The sequence below is a fragment of the Perissodus microlepis genome, chromosome 2 (genome assembly GCF_051167445.1).
Source record: "Perissodus microlepis isolate ML-2025 ecotype Zambia chromosome 2, ASM5116744v1, whole genome shotgun sequence".
In the NCBI taxonomy this organism is placed as follows: domain Eukaryota; kingdom Metazoa; phylum Chordata; class Actinopteri; order Cichliformes; family Cichlidae; genus Perissodus; species Perissodus microlepis.
Genome location: NC_140462.1, coordinates 5,123,129 through 5,142,837, shown reverse-complemented (window position 1 = coordinate 5,142,837; position 19,709 = coordinate 5,123,129). Strand labels below are relative to the sequence as shown.

The window sequence follows — 19,709 nt, the reverse complement described above, 5'->3', positions numbered from 1 at the left end:
CCTTGAAAACTGTTCATGAAGGCTACTTAAAGAAGTGACAAGAAGGCTTGCCTAAGAGAGTTGAGGCTGTGTTGAAGACAGGTGGTCATACCAAATACTGACTTCAAAGCATTCTTTTTTACTTTATATACTGTATAGCCCTGCATGTTTGCATATGTCTCAATTTTCAAATTCCCTAGTAAAATATACAGACTTTCGCAAAGTACTATATATTTGCAAGTATTATGGGTACTGTGGCGCACTTGAAGACTGATAAACTTGGGCCTTTAGTGAACAGAAGCTCTTTGTAACATCAGTAAAATCATGGTGGGATAGCTTTTGGCTCTTTGGATCCTGAAACATGTTAGCACACAGACAATTAACAGACACAGATGTGAGCAGCCCAAGTTTGCTGCCAAAATGGCACAAGCCTTAAAACACACATTAATGCGCATAAGGGCGGGCATGACAGCGACGGTGTCGTATGGACGGACAGGGACTGATTTGATTAGAATTCAGTGCCACATTTTGCCCCCACATCTGTCATAATATCATATAACAAACATGCAATTGGTTTTCTGTTTGAGGAATAACTGAGATAGATTTTCACGTCTGCTTCAACCCCTCGCCCCAATCCATCTTTCTTTGAATACATAGTGCATCGGGCGGTGTCTCCAGCTGATGGTGATAAGGAGAGATTGGATTTTACATGTGTAATCACTGGTTATGAGATGTTAATTGTACAGAGCGGTGTCCTGTGGGATGTAACATTAGATATGTGCATGCACGCACACACGCATACAAATGCACTCAAGCATACACTTAAGTGTTGTGTAACTGTGTCCACGCAGTGTTTGTGTAGACTTGCTGTATTTGTAGCCCAATTATTGTCATTTTAGGCGGATGGGATAATCTGCATAAAAACTCATCCTGACTGTGATTGTGGAGTAGACGCTTTTCTAGCAAGCAGAACAGTTCTGGATAATTTGCTGACTGATGTTAAAGAACCCATGTGCTCTACTCTCTCAGGCCTCCTGGAGTTCTCTCCTGTCCTCCTGCGATACTTCATCTCAGGTATGAGTTCATCGACTTTAGTTAGATCCTGTAGTGTAAATTGCCAGCAAATTGTCAAAGTCCCTTGGCTCACGGATTGTAAAGAAGGTTCCTTTTGTCTTCCTTTTATGATAAGTGGGAGGAAAAGACAATGAAGCGAGGAAAACGAGGAATGGTAATACTCGCTGATGTCTTGTGGTGCTTGGGTGCCTTTGCACTGTAGCTTGTTGGAAGCTTGGCAAGCTGTAGCGCATTAGCCGAATCCACCTGTGGAGCTTTATACTCGCCTCTGCTCTCTAGCCTAGTCCATCTGTTTGCCTGAGTAGAAGTATAGAGCCTTTCACCACTTCCCTGGCTGCGTTTCCCTCCGCATTACTTTCAGCACAACTCTCGAGTTCCGCCGAGCCTGTGAAGAGGAGCCGTGAAGATCCAGCAGACGATTCTCATCTGTTTAATTCCTCTTTCTGTGATTGCGTCCGTACGCCTGATGAGTCACAGTTAACTCAGTCACACAGCTGTGCGATTCCCAGCGCGCTGATTCATATAGTGTGCCGCCACAATGCCAACCTCTCTCTCTGCTCGCCTCTTCCTTTACCCTCCCTCACAAACTGCTAATGAAGTGAATCACAACTGTTTTTCCCCCGATCCCTTTACCCCAACAGCTGATGGTGAGCGATTGCATCCACAATACTCTTTTAATTAGTATAGAGAATAAATTGGTTGAGCATGCCTTTTTCCTTAATTGCTTTTTCCTCAGCTTGGATTTAATTGGGCCGCAGCTCTGTTTATTGATCTCCTTTGATGTGCTTTAATTTGGATAATTTTATATATTTATTTTGGACGTGACGAGTCGGTTTGTCTTGAGGGGGAGAGTGTTAGGCGGTGGGGCTGGTGCTGCAGCAGACTGCGGTACATTCGGCAAGCCTGGGGTCCAGCGTGCAATGGCAACTAGGTGGGGAGATGATCAAACCCAGAAGGCAACGAAGCAGCCCCACTAAAGTCTGAGAGGCCTCAAGTGAGCAACTCTTTGATCTCACATCAACACCTCATGAATGCCAATGTGGATCAGTAAAGCAAGGCAGCCGGGCCTTCTCAGCCAGCCTTAACAGGCTTGCAGGCCAGTACATATTTCTTCCAGCAGCTAGTTTTTATTTTGTGCCTGATTCATGCTGCGTCATCTCTCCCCCTCCTGCCTGCCACAACAAAGCGCAATTTTCCTCCTCCGCCTCCGTGGTTTCATAATTAGTGTGCTTCTCTGCGTGTGATGGTGGGTTTGTTTTCCAGACATGCGTGAGCATTTGCTTGTGCGAGCATTCGTTTGTGCTAGTGCGATCAGTTTTGCTGCATTTACGCACATTATTCTCAGCAATCCCCTTAAACCCATGTTTCTCCTTCGCAGGGGGCAACTTCACCCTGGCCGAGCTCGGAGTGTGCGAGCCGTCTCCCCCTCCGCACCCCGCCGCTGTTCCCTACTGTCCCGACCTCGCCCTACTCCAGCGGGGTTACTCCCTTAGCGCTGGCTCCGACGCCGACTCAGACCCCGAGGGGCCGCTGTCTCCGGAGCGGGCCATCCAGCTGTGGGCCGGACGAGGAGGGGTAAAGTCCCGCCGAAGCTCAGGAGTGTCCAGTCGCGAGAACTCAGCCCTCACCCTCACTGACTCTGAGAATGATAACAAGTCCGATGATGAGTCAGGTAGGACAAAGGACTCTCAGAAGATCGAGATGTGTTTCATTTATTAAAGTTGAGGCCCATGATCTGAGAAAAAAGGTGGAAGAGTATGAATTCGATGAGAATGTGTGAACATAGTGAGGCTGATGCTCTGGGCTGATGTTATATGAAATGGGATCATGAAAGGGAATGTATGCATAAATCTTACACAATATTGTGAAAACCTCTCTCTGACAGACAGCCATTGCTTGAATTGCAAGAGAGTTGGATTTATTGATTAAGTCTGTTTGTGATCTGAAGAACAGTAGTTGGACACCCCCCAGAGGGCCTCTTTATTTTCATCAATAGCACTTAGCCAAAACCCTCTAACTCCACCCTTTTAAGCCACTTATCTGCTGGTATCTCACCACTGGTCTGTCAGTCTTCAAAACAAGAAGATAAAAAAAAACCTTCTGAGCTTTTTTTTGGGGAGCGCCGATTGCATTTTAGCTTTTGTGAGAGGAGCTAATCTCGCTTCTCCAATTGCATCTTTTCTCTAAATCGCCCCGTGACTGCGAGAGTGCATTTCTCCCAGGGGAAATCTCATTCCTCCGGCAACTTTGTTTATTGCCAACTTCCCATTTCCTTGTTAATCCTGACGCAGTCGTAAACCCGTGCACGGGCCTCACCGAGGTGTCAATGGAGGTTAATGAAAAGTGGATGGAAGGAAGAGCAACAGTCTAATTAATTGAATTCTCGGCAGCCGCACATATCAGCTGTGGATCAACCTCTGTTGGACTGTGAGCCTCAGAATCCGAAACAACTTCTGTCGACTGATCAAACTACTCAACACCTATTAAACACGTCAAGAAACACCTTCCCTGAGATGCGCTTCTCTTCCAACCACCCGATAATTGCTTTGTGGTTAATTACCAAGCTAATCTTGCAGCCACAGATATCAGCTGCAGACGCCGCTCTCACTCTCTCTGTTTCAGGGCCAGAGGAACAGCATTGAGCACTCTGTCGCCTGTTTTTCAGGACCTTGTAGAATTAGCTTCTTAATCCACCTCTGTATTGTGATAATCACTTGCCTGCAGTATGATGTCACCGAGTGTCGATTGTTCAGGCGATCAAAACATGTCGCTTGTCAGTGTCGCAACATAAACGTTGTCAAAAAAGTAGTATTCGAGTCTATTTATACGCTCCTGGGGGGGTCAAACATTCATACTTTTGATTATGCAGTACACGTCTCAAATCAAAGTAATTTTAATTTAATTCCACTTCAAAAGTTTGCCTTCTATAGAAGCATTAAGGGAAACCACCATCTCACACCTTTAGGCCCGTCTCGTGGTTTCACAGACTGTAGATTTAGATCAGGCGTCTGCACTGGTGTCTCTGCCAGCATGAAGAGATCAGAGGCAACGCAGCAGCCTGATAAAAAGACGAGTGTACGTGTGTCTGATCAAGCCAATCCATTAGTTATTTAGTCTCTCTGAGTGAGGAAATCTCACCCTCTGCTCCTGCTTCTGCTTCCAAACAAAACACCAGATACAGCCGCACGTCACATTTTAAAGCGCCCGCCGAACCTTAGCAATAAGCGCGTGTTGATCTTGTGTCGATTTTGCACACGTGCATATATGTTTCTGAGTTTGACATGTGTCCTATATCGCTTGTCTATCGGCGTGAGAGTGTATAAGTCTGAACCGTGTGAGTGGAAGTGTGAAACAGGAGCAGCGGGAGTGTCAAAACAGCAGGAGGAGGATCTGAGGGTCTAATAATAGAGATTGACAGAAGCAGACAGAGAAACAACATCATAAACACATGCTAACAAATCAAAAAGACGGTGACGTGCCAAAACACCAAGCAGCATGCTGCACCGCTCTCATCTCGCCGTGTCTCTAACAATCTTCAGAAGTCTCACCTCCACTTGCTTCTCCTCCTCCTCCTCCTCCTCCTCTTCATCTCACTCCTCTCCCATCTTTCTTCTCCAGCTTTCAAGCTTCCTCTTGTGTCTTTCTGTTCGCTCGCACGGCGCCTCTCACCAGCTCTCGTTACGCTCCTGTCAGTATAGCTTGGCAGTGTGACTGACAGGTTTCAGTTTGAGGGTCTAAGGTTCCCCTTCAGGGTACATGTGGATGAATGTCTGCGTGTGCCCTATTGCAGATTTCACTACCAAAATAGAAAACCCACAGAAACCGTGACAGATATTACAAACCTCCAGGTTATTACAATTTGTGTTTGTGTGTTTTATTTTTTTATTCATTTTTTATTTTTTGTTGTCAGCAGGGCAACTGACTGAAGAGTCAGTGAAGTATATATTTACAGATTTCTTTTACTTCACATCTGTGATCTTCGTTTTTCCATTCTATGTCGTTATAACGGCGAACAAACAAAATACACACGTTTCCCTAACCGTGTAGTTGGACACCCGTATATCTGAGTGCCTAACTACATGTACTATTTTTGTATCTTTGTTCCTGGAGGAGGTGAAAAGCCTGGAAAACAATCAAAACAAAAGCTGAGTCAATAACAAATTAAAAAGTGTTATCTTTTTTATAGCAATCACGATGCCTGGTGCCTTTGTTAGTCTCAACACAATCAGCACTTCAAACTGTACATACACCTAAGGAGATGTTACATTAGAGAATCTTGAATACAGTTTTTTTTCCAGTTTTTTTACATTTACAGCCACTGCATAGATAAACAAAGTGCACAACAAGTGTCACTATGTGTGATCTGAAGTGTTTGCAAAGCGAACTACATTTATGATTTGGGATAAAAACTGCATTCGAAAAAAGATTTACCCCACCCGTCCTTTTAAAATGGCTGTCAGTGTCTCACGTTGGGAAATATACTTTAGTTTACGCTCACCAGCCACTTTGTTAGGTACACCTGATCAACTGCTTGTTAACACAAATATCTTATCAGCCAATCACATGGCAGCAGCTCATTGCATTTAGGCATGTGGACCTGGTCAACATCAACTGCTGAAGTTCAAATCAGGCATCAGAATATAGGGGTGGGGGGTGGAGCGGAGCAGCAGGTGTGGTGTTAGAGGAAGGCTTACCAACACAGCTGATTTCCATTGTATAATTGTGCGTTCCCTGTTTGAGTAGGATGCTGGGACCTGACAGCAGAGCTGTGTGTACTGCACTAGAGAGAGGCGGCTGCAAAACTGCCTAACTGGAGTCACTGGAGACATTATAAATAAACATTCAAATGCCCGCAAAGCTGTGTGTCGTGGGTCCTTTCGTCACAAGTGACTTTGAGCTGATTGCTTTGAGCTGAAAAGAAGGCCACAGTAACTGAAACTAGTCGTTACAGCACATCGAACCTTGAGCAGCAGAGAACATGACACGAGGTGCCTCTTCTGTCAACTAAGAACAGGACACTGATATTTTGAAAATGCTTACCAAAACTGGACATTAGAAGTTGCCTGTTCTGCTGCAACATTCAGACAGTACTGTCAGGATGGATCCACCCTGCCCTGTATTGATGGTTCAGGCTGCAGGTGGTCTAATGGTGTGAGGGACATTTTATTGGCACACGTTGGGCTTCTTAGTACCAACTGAGCATCAATTATTTGCTGGAACCTGCATGAGTACTGCTGACCATGTCCACCTCTTTATCACCACAGCGTAGCTATCTTTTGATGACTGCTTCCAGCTGAATAACCCTCAAGTTTGATTTTAATAGTTTGTATAACACTGAATATATAATATGTAGAATAGTGTATTCAAATGAATAGTAATTTATGTGACAAAGAATTAATGCAGTTCTGAGGGAAAAGGAGGGTTAGACAAGGTGCACCTAATGAGGTGGCTTGTTAATGCATATCTGCTGGTGTGACTGTTTTACAGGCCCTGTCACCATTCCACACCCATACATGGAAAGCATAAGCAGCAAGAGCAATAACAAGAACACAGTAGCTGTCATCACAAAAGGCATCGATGAGATTGACACAAATAGAAGGAGCTGATATGGGGATGGGTGTCAAGGGTCTGCAGAAACTATAGGTTAAAGAAATCTCCTCCTACTGACATTTTACATGTTGTTCTGTGAGCTTCATCCACTGATGAGGATGAATTGACCGTTAAGTGAATAAGTTACCGCTTAAGGAGCAATTTGAGTGTATTCATTTCCCCTGCAGAGCTCTGGTATCTGTCACACCAGCTTCCTGACTCTAACTCTCAGTTCATAAGAGAGGATTTTTCATTTTCTGGTTTGTTTTTCGCTTGTTGGGGTGTTTTCATTCACTGGTAAATTCCTTTTACAGAGAAGTATGCAAAGCCCGTTAAATTAGTTTCATAAACGCAACTCAGGGATTTCAAAGTTTCGCTACATCCAGTTTTATTGTCGACTATTGAATAAAGACACTTCCCGTTTATTGCCCCTTCCAGACACTATTAAAATAAAGAGACTAGAACGTTGACTTGGCAGAGCCAATGCAAGTTTCTTTAGCGGGAGACAAACAAATATGGGCATAGTGAGCAGCATTTGGAGATTTCATTTTGGCAAAGTGGAGGAAGAGATTTACTGTCACACTGTGCACTGCCTCGTAAAACGTCCGTCTGGAAACACAGGCAGGAGAACAGGAGTGCTTGTAAATTCCCACAGCAGTGCCTGATGGTCACATCCAAACTGCATTGATCAGAAGGGAGAATGATTAAAACATGCATTAAATGAAATAAGATCAGGCTCTGACATTGATTTAAACCTGAAGCCCAGGCCAGACTTTATGGCCACAATCCATAGTCCAGCGCTCCTCATATACTTGTGTGTGCGTTTGTGTGTGTGGTCCATATGCCTCTGTGTTTTCCTCTCATTATACAGCAGCCATTTAAAGGAAACATACAGAATCAAATTCAACTTCAGCATTGGTTCCCATCAATAAATCTTGCCTTTACCCCGCCAGCCAACTTTATATACACAGACTGGCCGCTCAGTTGAGGACCAGCCCAAATCACACATGCATGCTGATTAGCTGTTTTCAGACAAACTCCCTCTCCTCCTCCTTCCTTCTCTTGCTCAATCTCTCCATCTGGTTTACTGGATAATAAATCATGAGGTTGTATTGTGACGTATGTGACAGGATGTATTAATCTCATAATTAGAGAATGAAAAGGTGGCGCTAAATTTAGTCTGGCCTTTTCTGACTAACCCTGCCCCCAATCTGGGCTTGCTCAAATGCCTTATTTCCCCTCCTCGCAGAGCCTTTCTTCACTCTGTTTTTATTAAGGAGCTTTGCTGTGATGCTTTTATTATGCTAAAGTATTAATTCTCTTTTTTGAAAAGACCAGAAACAAAACTTTCCAAATGTCTCTAAAAACATCTGCAGTTGAGAACTTTTTTTCCCTTTTGTTCTTTTCTTTTTTTCATTTCCTTGGTAGCTGGAGCTGTAATTATGCTTTATAAAAGCAGAGTTGGGCAAAGTGATTCCTCTGATTAACTAATCAAATCTACTAGCACAGGTGGCAGAGTGCCTGCACCAGCGCTGTCCTCTTTTTTTAATATTCCCCCACAAAGCAAACCGTAAATCAAACCGCATTCAAATCGGCTGACAGGGTTTTTTCTAAAAATTTTTACCTTAGACAGTCACGGCGCTCAAGTGATTGTCTTGTAATCAAGGATATTAAGATAATGTTTAATTATGATCATTTTCGTTTTGAATAAAAAGTGCTTTATACTATGCAACGCAGATTATAATTATATGCCACCGAGTGACTGTAAGACCTTTTTTTGCTTTCAGGTGTTAGCAGTTAGATTTACACTGCAGCCACTCTCAACACGAGTAACTCAGTTCGTGCCTCGCCTGTCTATCAAATTCGAGCAACACTTATAGAGTTGGGCTGGTGGGGTCCCCCAAGACCACTGCTGTCCCCTCAGGGTCTCTGTGAGTGTGTGCGAGTAAGAAACTGAGAGTGAGAGCACGCGTGTTTGTGTGTTGGGAGGGTTGGGGGCATTAGCCTCTGATTGAGTTTTCAGAGAGCAACGTGGGGTGCGAAAGGCTCGACAATGGTCTAACAGAATTAGTAGCTTGTGATGAATGGTGTGTGAGAGCAGCACTGACAGTTCGCTTTCAGAAATACACACCACTGAGAGCGTGCGCATGCTATGTGTATGTGTGCGTACACCTCCATACTTCACCCAGCGGTTCAAGGACTTTTTGTCCATGTACTAAGCGCCGTGCATGCCGGAATGAGAAAAGTGGTGATAGACACACACGCGCGTGCAGCATGTATCTGCATGCATATGTCCTCTGGTTAAGCCAAGGGTTTGAAATATGCCCCGCAGTCAGGATCAATAATGATTGGTCTATTCAACATGGTGCTCATACGTGCTCACATACTCGCACAAAATTGAGCGATGAATAAAAAATTTTCCCTGTCCTTGTCGAGCATTTCTGACTGTATGATATTGCTGGACCTGGAGCTGATAATACACATGCACAAAGACGGGCAGGCAGGTCCACACCACAGACACACACACACACACACACAGATGCATAAGAGCAGTGTTTAATAAAAGCCCCGGGATATCGATCTCAGTAGATGGATGCTAACTCACATTAAGGGAAGGGAGCCGGGAGTGATAGAAAGGCAGAGAAGAAGAGGAAAACCTAAACGATGAATAAATGTAAAATTATAATCTGTTGTTGTTGTTGTTGACTGAAATAAAATTTCAATTCAAAAAATTCATTCAAATAAATGGAAAGAGGATGATGAGGGAGGGATTTTCCTATACAGCTGACAAAGAGGGCAGTCAAATATGCGTTATTGTGCCAACTTGCTGGTGTAAGCAGGCAGTGAGGGTCCACTCATAGTAACAATAATATTATCAGTTTTTTAAAAAAAGTTACACACATTGTAAAATATCGTTTGTGTTGGACTTGTAACTTGCTGACGACTGTGCTGCCATCCTAATAGGGAATTTAGTGAGCCGTAATGGGCTCTCATGCCATCGTCAGAACCTGCCTAGAGAAAGAGGGGGGAAAGGAGTGTAACGGTGAGAAGCAGCGCTGAGAGCAAGCTGAGAATTCACTAGTCAATTATGAGTGATCATATTTTCCTCCGCGTGGTGCTGAAACTACTTTTGTAGTTTAATGGTCAGCGCTTTGCCTCCTAATGAAGGCTGGAAGTATCAGGCTGAGAACAAGAATGAGTATAAAAAAAGGCAGATGATCGGAGGTTACACTGCAATTCGCTTTGTTTTGTCAGGCCGTTTCTCTGATTGTCTTGAGCACTTTCAGTTTTGTTTTTGGTTTGTTTCTCATGCTTTCTCTCTTGATTTTTCACAATCTTTTTTTTTGTTTGTTTCTTTTCTCTCGCCTTTTCTTTCTTCCATTACTTCTGCTCCAGCTTACCTGGATGATGAGGATGATGACGATCCATTCGGAGACTATGTGATCAGTAAGTCACAACTGACTGTAGCCTCCTTGTGATTATTGAACCCATTTTAGATCCCCTCGTATGTGATGTGCTACGATATTTAACTGGTAGTAATATGCATTGTTCAAACAAATTACAGGAACACTCTGAAAACACATCGGGTCAATGGGAAAAGAAATATCATGCTGAGTATCTACACTGATATAGACCCGGTGATGTGTTAGGAACAGAACGCTGTGACATTGTTTGATGGAAATGGAAATTATTAGACTACAGAGGTCAAAATTCAAAGGCACCGCAAAAATCAAGGTAAAAAACCCCGATGTAGTCCATTTTACCAAAATTTCGTTACAGCAACTCAAAATAGTACTTAATAGTTTGACCACGTGCTCGTATGCATGAGACGTTGGATGGTGTCCTGGAGGATCCCCTCCCAGATCTGGAGCAGGGCATCACTGAGCTGCTGGACGGTCTGAGGATGCAATGCGCCGGATGGACTAAAACATAATGTCTCTGAGGTACTGGATTATTGGAACGTATTGGATTCTGGTCTGGCAAGCGTGGGAGCCAGGCAGTGGTATCAATTCCTTCATCCTCCAGGAACTGCCTATACACTCTCGTCACATGAGGCTGGGCATTGTTGTGGACCAAGAGATACCCAGGACCCACTGTATCAGTATAGGGTCTGACAATGGGTCCAAGGATTTCATCCTGATACCTATTTGCAGTCATGTTGAACAATGTTACAGGCAACATAACGTTCTCCACGGCATCTCCAGACCCTTTCATGTCTGTCACATGTGCTCAGGATAACATTTTCTTATCTGTGAAAAGCACAGGGCATGAGTAGTGCACCTGCCAATTCTAGTATTCTATGGCAAATGCTAATTGGCTCAATGGTGCCAGGCAGTTAGCACAAGGTCCACTAGAGGAAGGGTGTTGGTTCCTCAGACTACCCTTATTAAGTCTATTTCTGTTTGTTTTTTAATCAGACATTCACAGCAGTGTCCTGCTGCAGGTTTGTAGCTTTCAAAGTGCTCACCCTGTTCCTCATTCCAAAAACCAGCAGATACCGGTCCCGCTGATATGTTAAGGACCTTCTACAGCCAAGTCCAGCTCTCCTAGACTAACTGCACGTCTCCTGGAATCTCCTCCGTACTCTAGACATGGTGCTGGGCGACACAGCAAACATATTGATGTGCCATCCTGCAGGAGTTGACACCAAAGCATCTGAAACTGATTAACAACCCCCTCTGCTATTTAAATGACCAGATCAATATCCCAGAAGTTTAATTTATTTGATGCTATTCTCTGATTAAAAAGTGTTCCTTTAATTTTTTTGAGGAGTGTATATTAGTTGCTGTGTATAGGCACTGCACCCTATGTAATCCTATTTTCTAACTTGGCTACTGCTGGAAATTATTATAGCATTATTTTCCTATCCACGCTTTAAATCAAGACTTGACATTTTCATCAGTCCATCATTAGACAGTGTCAGGATGTTGGGTAGAAAGGGAACAGTAAAATAATTGGTTTCCGTACATTACTCTTGTGTTTCATCTGATACAAGATGAAGCCACTGTTCTTCTTCACATGCCTCATCTACATTTACGAGCGCCTCTCATTATGATCTTCTGTTCATTAGCACACGTCCAACTGGTTAATCTCTTTGCACTTGATCAGAGAAAATTTCCCAGAGGGTCCATTTTTTTTCTCCTCCTCCACTATTGGAAAGTCAGCCATATTTACTCCTGTTTCAGAGATTGTTTGTCTCTATGAGCGTGGGTTAGTGTTAATGCTCGCGTTATTGGGCCGCAGAGTTTTCATCTGTTTTCATTAGTAAGAAGTGATAGAAAGGAGTAAGAGCAGAGTGCGTATTAGAAAAGGAAAATAAAAAAATTTTTATGTTAGAGGTTGAAGGTTATTTTTTATTTAATACCATTATGGTTCGTTTAACAGGATTTTTCTCAAGTTCGCAACCTTGAAGGCAATATAAAGGTATTCATTCACGTGGCAGCAAAGACGTGAGGAGATGTTGGAGCGCAGATTATCTAAATCGGATCATGTAAAGGTTTATCTTCTTGACATATTCTGACCCCCACTTTTACAGTAAACAAATAACGGAGGGCTGTGACACTGACACTTTCAGGTTAAAATTGTTGTTTCATAAATTCAGTTCAATTCAAAGTTTTTACCTTTGATATTTGCTGATGATAATTTCCCTCAATGCCTTATTTTATTACTTTCTGTCCGTGGAAGCAAGTCAGAAATATACTATTTGCTTTGCGCAGTGTTCTGTGGTGAGTAAATAGCATGACTTCTCTGGAAATTAAAATCTTAAAAAACTGTATATTGCATTTACCTTATAGCGCACAAGAAATACAATAGGTGGGAACGGCTTTATTGTATTCGCATACATTCACTTTGAGAGTGGGTAGCAATAAAAAAAGAAACTATATCAAGTCAGCATTTAGGTAAATGGAAAAAAAAAAAAAGATGAGAAAGTTCCCATCTAAATCGCTGACTCCTCCCTGATACTAATATAGAACATACAGTACCGTCATCAGCCAAATCCTGACAACTGCACAAATCAAAAAACTCTCATTCTCCTACCACCAGTTCTGCAATTATTAAAGCCGTATTTCATTTCGGTGTATTTCAACTCTGTTTCAGCGCTTCAGTAGCACCATGGGCTTTAAATATCATTTAAGGTCCATGTAATTTATATTTAAAATGAAAGAATTCAAATTATAAAATAAAATTAGTTATCATGTATTTCCTTGTTTAAATTAATTTAACTTCAGCGACATGCTATATGAGTATAAATACTTAATTGTGTAAAGCAGCCAACTATCTTTATGCACATCTTTGAAGATGGCAGCCTTATCAACGTCTACAATCTGAAACCAATAACTGACAAACTGTCTACTGGCTAAATCATTCATACAGATGTCAGATGTCCAAAGAATGATATACAACCCCACCAGTCACTGTAGAGGACAACAAGCTACTCTATCATCAATCTTCTCAACAGTTATATTGATATGAGCTCCAATGTTCAGCATGCATAGGTGCATAACTAGACCTGAAAAGACCTATACAATTATCGTGCCTTTTTGTTGTGTGTGTCTCTTGCTTGTTTTTGTTTTGTTTTGGTTTTGCTTATTCATCTGTTAACACTCACTTCTATATGTCTAACATTTATTATATATGCTTATAATTTTTTCCACTGTTCTCACACTTTCTGAAATAGTAGTAACCTTATACTGCCAGATCATTTTGGACATTTTTCACAAATCTCGTGGTACCCAGACGATAAACCTTAATCACTTTGGTGATTCAAAATTATTAGATGAATTTGATCCAGACGGTGATGTTTCGCTTGGGATGAACTAAAGCAACACTGTCGGTTTCCTTTTGATGTTTCCTTCCCACATTCACATTGATTTTGACTTTACTTTCCATACAAAACACAATCACCCTATGGACAAAACCAGGGCTTACCAACAGGGCATGGACCTCTTATCCAGTTAGGGGGTGATCAGTGACTGTAACTGTTTAATGACCATAAATAACTCCATGGTTCAGTGATGTGAAGAAACTGTTTCTTTTGAGCATCCCACTGCTGCTCCAAACCAGACTGATGGTGTCCCAGTAGAACATTGTATTCTAATTTGATAATAATTGCTGTGCAATTGTTAATGTTCTTGTCTAATGTGTGTATAGTTTCAGAGTGGCTGCGTGGCTTTGTTTGGGTGATGACAGCGAGTGAGAGTCTTGGCTGTCTCCTTCCAATAACGCTATTAAATCAATATAGGCTTTTTTCTTTAAATGGCACATATAAAATGTCACACTGACCAACTGCACTCTGCGCTTTTTTATTTCACAAACCGATTTGTTGGCTAGTACATGTGGGTTGTAACAGCAGCCACGCTGTGGGAGTGTAATCCTATGTTTCTGACACCGCCTCGGTTTTGCTGCAGGCTCACTTTAGTCGCCAAAGCTCCAAACATTTCTCACAGCGCGATCTAGGATCGCTGTTCTGGATTGATGACCTCAGAGCTGACCGCGTTCCTTTGACGACAGCCATCTTTCTTCTCAGACAGCGTCACACAGTGTAAAAAGCCCTTCCAGTTGGTTAAATCGTGTGATATCAGTAACTTCTAATAATATATAATTTGTGAAAACAGATACTTTAGATGGTAAACTAGCAGAAAGCTTGCAGCTTGTCACACAAACAGAAACGAACAGCATCAGAACATTTTGAACTGCCATACAGTGTTAAAAAAGTAACCATTAACAAAAGACATCTCTAGTGTGCTTTTGATGCTTTATTCTGCTCTCAGACATCGCTGAATCATGTAACTATTTTGTTTGTTGAATATTTGCATAATACATGAAGCTGTGAGATGAGAAGGGACTAAAAAGGCAGAAAAAAATGTCACAGCACTGGTTAATGTCACCACCGGTTGAAGTGTGGATGAGAGTTGTGATTAGGGCACTCTAGAACAATATGGAAGAGTGAGTTAATTACAAACTATAATATGTGTAAATAATTTAAGGATACATTTTACAGATTGACAGTACAGTCATTGTAAGAAGAAAGTATGCACTCTTGCATTACTTAGGTTTTATGTATCTGGATAGAAAAAAAGTAATGTGGTTCTCAAGAGGTCAATGAGGTAAATACAACCTAATTACAACAACCCATATTATGTTGTATCTATGTCAAAATGCAGGAGCAGTGCTGAAAAGCTAAGTACACCCCATCACTCAGTAACTTGCAGAACCAATTTTAGTAGCAATAACTTGAAGTAACAATTTTCTGTATGACTTAATCAGTCTCTCACGTTGCTGTGGAGGAATTCTGGCCCACTCGTCTATACAACATAGCTTCAGTTCATCTTTACACAGCTCCTATTGTCCCACAGCAGCATTTTAATCAGGTTGAGGTCTCAACTTTAACAACAGCATTATTCTTTCCTTTTTCACACATTCTGTTGTGGATTTGCTGCTGTGCCTGGAATCGTTGTCCTGTTGTGGGACTCAGTTTCAGCCAAGCTTTCGCTGTCAGATTTCATACATTCATGGTCGACTCGGTGGCCGCAAGGTACCCAGATGCTGTGACTGCAAAACAAGTCCAAATCATTACCCCTCCACCACCGTGCCTGACAGTTGATATCAGGCGTTGATGCTGTGTTTGGTTTGCTCCAAACACGGCGTTGCATTATTGCGAAACATCTTCATGTATGTTCAGCTGTAACTTTGCAAACTTGCGCTGCCATGTTCTCGTTAGAGAGATGAGTCTTTCTTCTGGCAGTCCTTCCAAACAAGCCACCATACTTGTTCAGCCTTTTTCTGATTTTGTACTGTTATCAAATTTAACATGCTAACTGAGGCCTCTAGAGTATGAGATGTAGCTCGTGGATTTGTTGTTTGTTTTTTTCAATTTCTATGACCCATCAAACCGTAGAAGGGAAAGAGCGAGCCTTTTCTTTTCACCGTGATTGTATTTCTTAATGTTTAATTAAGATCTAAGTGCATCACAGAAAACATTTCAACCTTACTTTTATTGACTCTTCAACATCACCAGTGGTGGAAAGTTGCTGACGTATATGGAGACAAGAAGTTTGCATGTGTTTTGCATGACAACAGCAGTATGAGGAAGTTAACGGGCTGGAGACTGCTGACAGATCGTAAACTGCATTTATTGTTTGGAAGTTAGCAGACACAGTGTCCTGATGAAAAATCCTTTGGGACAAGTAGTTAAAAAAAAGTACAAGCTGTAGAGGGCAATTTTTATGAGTCAAATCACAGTGAATAAGAAGGGAAGCTGCGGGAGACCAGATACCATTCAGAGGTTGTTCCTCTGTAATTTTTTAAATGAACAGTCCCGGCAGCTGTCGCTTTATTGTTCCAGGATACAAATAAAAAAGGAATGAGAATCAGTATTATCATTAGCAGAATGGAATCAACAGTGTAGTTAATAAACCTTCGAATTCCCTTTTCTGCATATTTAAAAATAGAACGCATCCAGTAAAATGTTCAAGCAACAACAACAAAAACAACCCATACTACTATGAGCTGCAGCGTTAGCATTTCTGCTTTCTCTAATTCAACACGTAGCAGCTGCGCTTGGCGTTCAGAGCTTCCTCCTCCAACAGAGTGATTATGACAGGCTGATTGGTGTTTTGTGTTCTTGGGGATGAGAAGATCAATGTGGGGCTGATAGCAAGGGCTGGGCTGGGAGCGGAGAGAAAGGATAAGAGAAAAATGGGGATGATGCCTTGTCGTTCTCGAGTAGAAAACAGGGATCAAGAGATTTTAGGGGAGGAGAGGATGGAGTTAAAAACAAGCGGTAGGAAGGGGTTAGAGCAGGGAATTTGAGGAAGATTCTAGTGGATTGTGGGGGAGAGGATGTGGTGAGTGATGGATAAAGAAAGAAGGGAGATTTGTAGGAGGAGCAATTGAGAGTAAGATCCAGATTTAACAGCACAGTAGAAGAGATGGCTGAGGATTAACATTCTGTGACTGTCTGCAAGTGTCGGGATAATCTCTGGTGTCCTGCAGTGCACTGTGGGAGGCCCACCATTGCTATGGGGGTTGAGGCCTACCACCAGGGCTGTCACTCCGTGTGCATGTGTGTGAGTCCTCGTGTGCGACGCTCAGTCTAGGTGTGGCAGGTGGAATGAGCTGCTGATTCCAGCCCCCCCACCATGCTGCCCTCTAAGCAGCATGATGGATATGAACCACGGGTGGCGTGAGCTGGACGCAGCACAGGTGCTTTTCTTCATCGTCAGGGTAACCCTTACTTTACAGCTAGCTTATCTCAAACTCTTCACTTTTCCTCTCTGATTTAAAGGGGGGAAAATTCAGCAATCTGGCATACTAAGTGCACACGTTTTCCCTCTGTATGTAGTGCGAGGAGGTGAGTAGATAGCGCCTTACAGAGTTTTAATCCATATTGATTTGTGCTTCATGCTGCCTCACCGAATGGAGCGCAGCACCGCGGGGCATCACACAGCATGGCGAGGCATGCAATGGCGTTACCTTGCAGGTCTCTGCCGGCCAGTGTTTGTTTATGTGTGAAAGAGAAAGAGTGGGAGATTACCTGATAAAAAGGCAGGTACAGTCTGGCAGCAGAGAGCAACATTTTTAATAAGAGACACCTATAGCACACATGCTCCCACCTATGGAACGTCATTGCTAGATTAAGATTAAAGAGGTGCTCTCGATATTGATGATTACTGTCGATGACTGTTCACACATACAGACTTGAAGTAGCAGGTTCCTCTTATGAGCCTGATGCTTGCGGGGGTGTTAGGCATTACAGTAGCAAATTTAGGTAATTATCTCTGATTGGACAGTTATTTTCTCTCATTGCCACTAGTGCTGTAGTGGTAAATTAAAGTGTGAATAAACCTTACGATATCTCAGTTACACTATCCAACAAGCACCACTGTGATGAAAAGATGTACCCATTAGTCGTGTCACATATAACACATATATAGTAATTCACTGGTTTTAAACACGAGGCACAGACCATCCTTCCTCATGAATTTGTTGCATTCGTAAACCTAAACACTGTGCTCAGTTATTGTATGGATACCAAACGAAGAAACAGACTCCGATTAAAAGTGCCCTGCTCAGCAGAAAAAAGCAGGCAGTGGTAATGTCAATATTTCTGTTAAAACCATTTCTTCTCCACTCAATACTTGCTTTAATAGGTTGGCTTTGTTTCGCGGCGAGTCAAATGGGAGGAAAGAGACGAGATGAATAGATCTATATTCGAGTCGCTAACCTCTGATTGCGCAAGTCTTCTTTGTTTTGCCACTTAATACTCAGCGCTGGCTAATCATCAGACAAGTATCTGACTTTATCCTCCATCTCCATAAACGGGGATGGAGACAGCCTGGTATCTCAGCTGGTCCCAAATCTTCCTTTTTGAGCCCTTTCCATGGCAAAGCCAAGTATCAGTTGTACAGGCAGGCAGGCAGTCAGGCGAAAGCCCAGAGAACAGAGAAATATGACTATTTGGATTCTCATCAGCTGCCATTTTCATAATGTCTTGACTTTACAAAAGAAAAAAAAAACCTAGGAGAAGTGCTCAGTCTGTCTTCATCTCCTCTCTTTTCTCCATTTTGTCACATTGGAAGCTTTGTCCGGTTTATGCAGGAGTATGTCTGTCCTGCCCAGTTGCAATCGATAGTGCACCACGGTCACCTTTGTACGTAATCAATGGGTCACTCTAGACTACCCCATCCATTGTCCCCAGTGGTCCCTTTGCAAAGTCATAACTATCTATTTTAGGAGACAACAGCAAGTTGCTGATATCCGTTACAGTATCCTACATAAGCTTATACTTGAGATCAGTTGCAGAGGGATGTTTTAAAAAAATTGGTATGAATTAAAACACTGTAAAACTATATCTTGATGCCGAAGGTTGTAAGCATGTGCACAAAACACAGCCGCCTCAGTAGTAGCAACCACTTCAGTGAAAGTTAGCCTCAGAAGTAGCAACCATAAGTGGGCAAAGCCAACAGATCTGCTTTAAATTAAAACAAACAGCAGCTTTGTATCTATTTCAGCAACATTTTGCAGGATTACGACATCACTAAAATGCTGTTGTTGGTTGAGAGCATATGCTAGGGATTAAAAGAGAGAGGCAGTCCAAATCCTGTTCAAACCTTCCTGCCATTATACTTCCACACTGGCACTGCTCATTGCACAGAAACCGTAGTAAAAGTGCCATAGAAAACCATTAGTTGTTTTTCTCAAACACAGAGTCGTTCAACTGCAACAAGTATCATCTGACAAGTGTCTTAAGATCTTAAATCTAAAGTTTATGATACTAATTGTTCTTCTTGTACCAATTCAGAACTGTAAATCTGTTGTAGCTGTGGGTCATTTAACAGCAGTGGGTTTTAATTAAAATGTTAAGTGATGATAAACATCTATAAAAGATCTGATAAAATTGTTTAATCGCCAATTAACAGTAGATCTTTGGAAATGAGAGAACCACATTATGTCAGGATGGAAAGAAAAAAACTATTTTCATTTCCAGATTCTGGCAAAACTGCTCATGTTTGAGAGGTACACACAAGGTGTCCTTTGGCATTAGTGCCAGTACTCAGTGGGTAATTGCAATGGTGAGATGGGTCTTACTCCCAACTTATTGCACATATATCCTAAATCTGGACGCTTTACCATCATATACTTAAGAACAATGGCAGCCCTTGTTTAGTACATTTGCCTGGCATGTGAAAGATCCCCGAAACTGAGAGAGGAACCAAATCCCTGGAAGGGTTGCATCAGGATGATTATCCAGTGTCATGACCCCTTGCAACTAAGGCAGTCAAAAGAAGTTTGAGTACCCTGAAGTCTGGTGGCTGCGAGTCAAGTGTTGGAGCAAGTCGTCCACCAATTGGAAGGTTGGCGTATCAAACCCCAGCTCATCACCTCTGCATGTCGAAGCATCCTCCTGTGCATCTGTATGTGTGTGTGAATGTTAGACAAAAAGTGCTGACTGACTGGGTGAGTGAGACTTGTAGTAGAAGATGTTTTGAGGTGCAATATACATACAAGTCCATTATGCCATCTGCTTTTTTCCCCCCAAGCATGTTTTCCTGAACCTAACCACA

The 19,709-nt window shown here is 42.4% G+C and overlaps 1 protein-coding gene across 11 annotated transcripts in view; it reads left to right on the top strand.

Moving 5' to 3' along the window:
* Nucleotides 1-19,709, top strand: part of tenm2a (teneurin transmembrane protein 2a) — a 209,646-nt gene that overhangs the window by 70,677 nt on the left and 119,260 nt on the right. For 4 of the 11 annotated variants that reach the window (XM_084941586.1, XM_084941548.1, XM_084941556.1 and 1 more), the window contains exons 3-4: nucleotides 2,432-2,725; nucleotides 10,039-10,089. The exons of 1 other annotated variant lie outside the window; for it this stretch is intronic. In XM_084941586.1, coding sequence (XP_084797712.1) covers nucleotides 2,432-2,725; nucleotides 10,039-10,089 — 345 coding nt within the window. The remainder of the gene's footprint in view (nucleotides 1-2,431; nucleotides 2,726-10,038; nucleotides 10,090-19,709) is intronic. 6 more of the 11 variants (XM_084941579.1, XM_084941570.1, XM_084941564.1 and 3 more) reach the window with 2 other exon arrangements.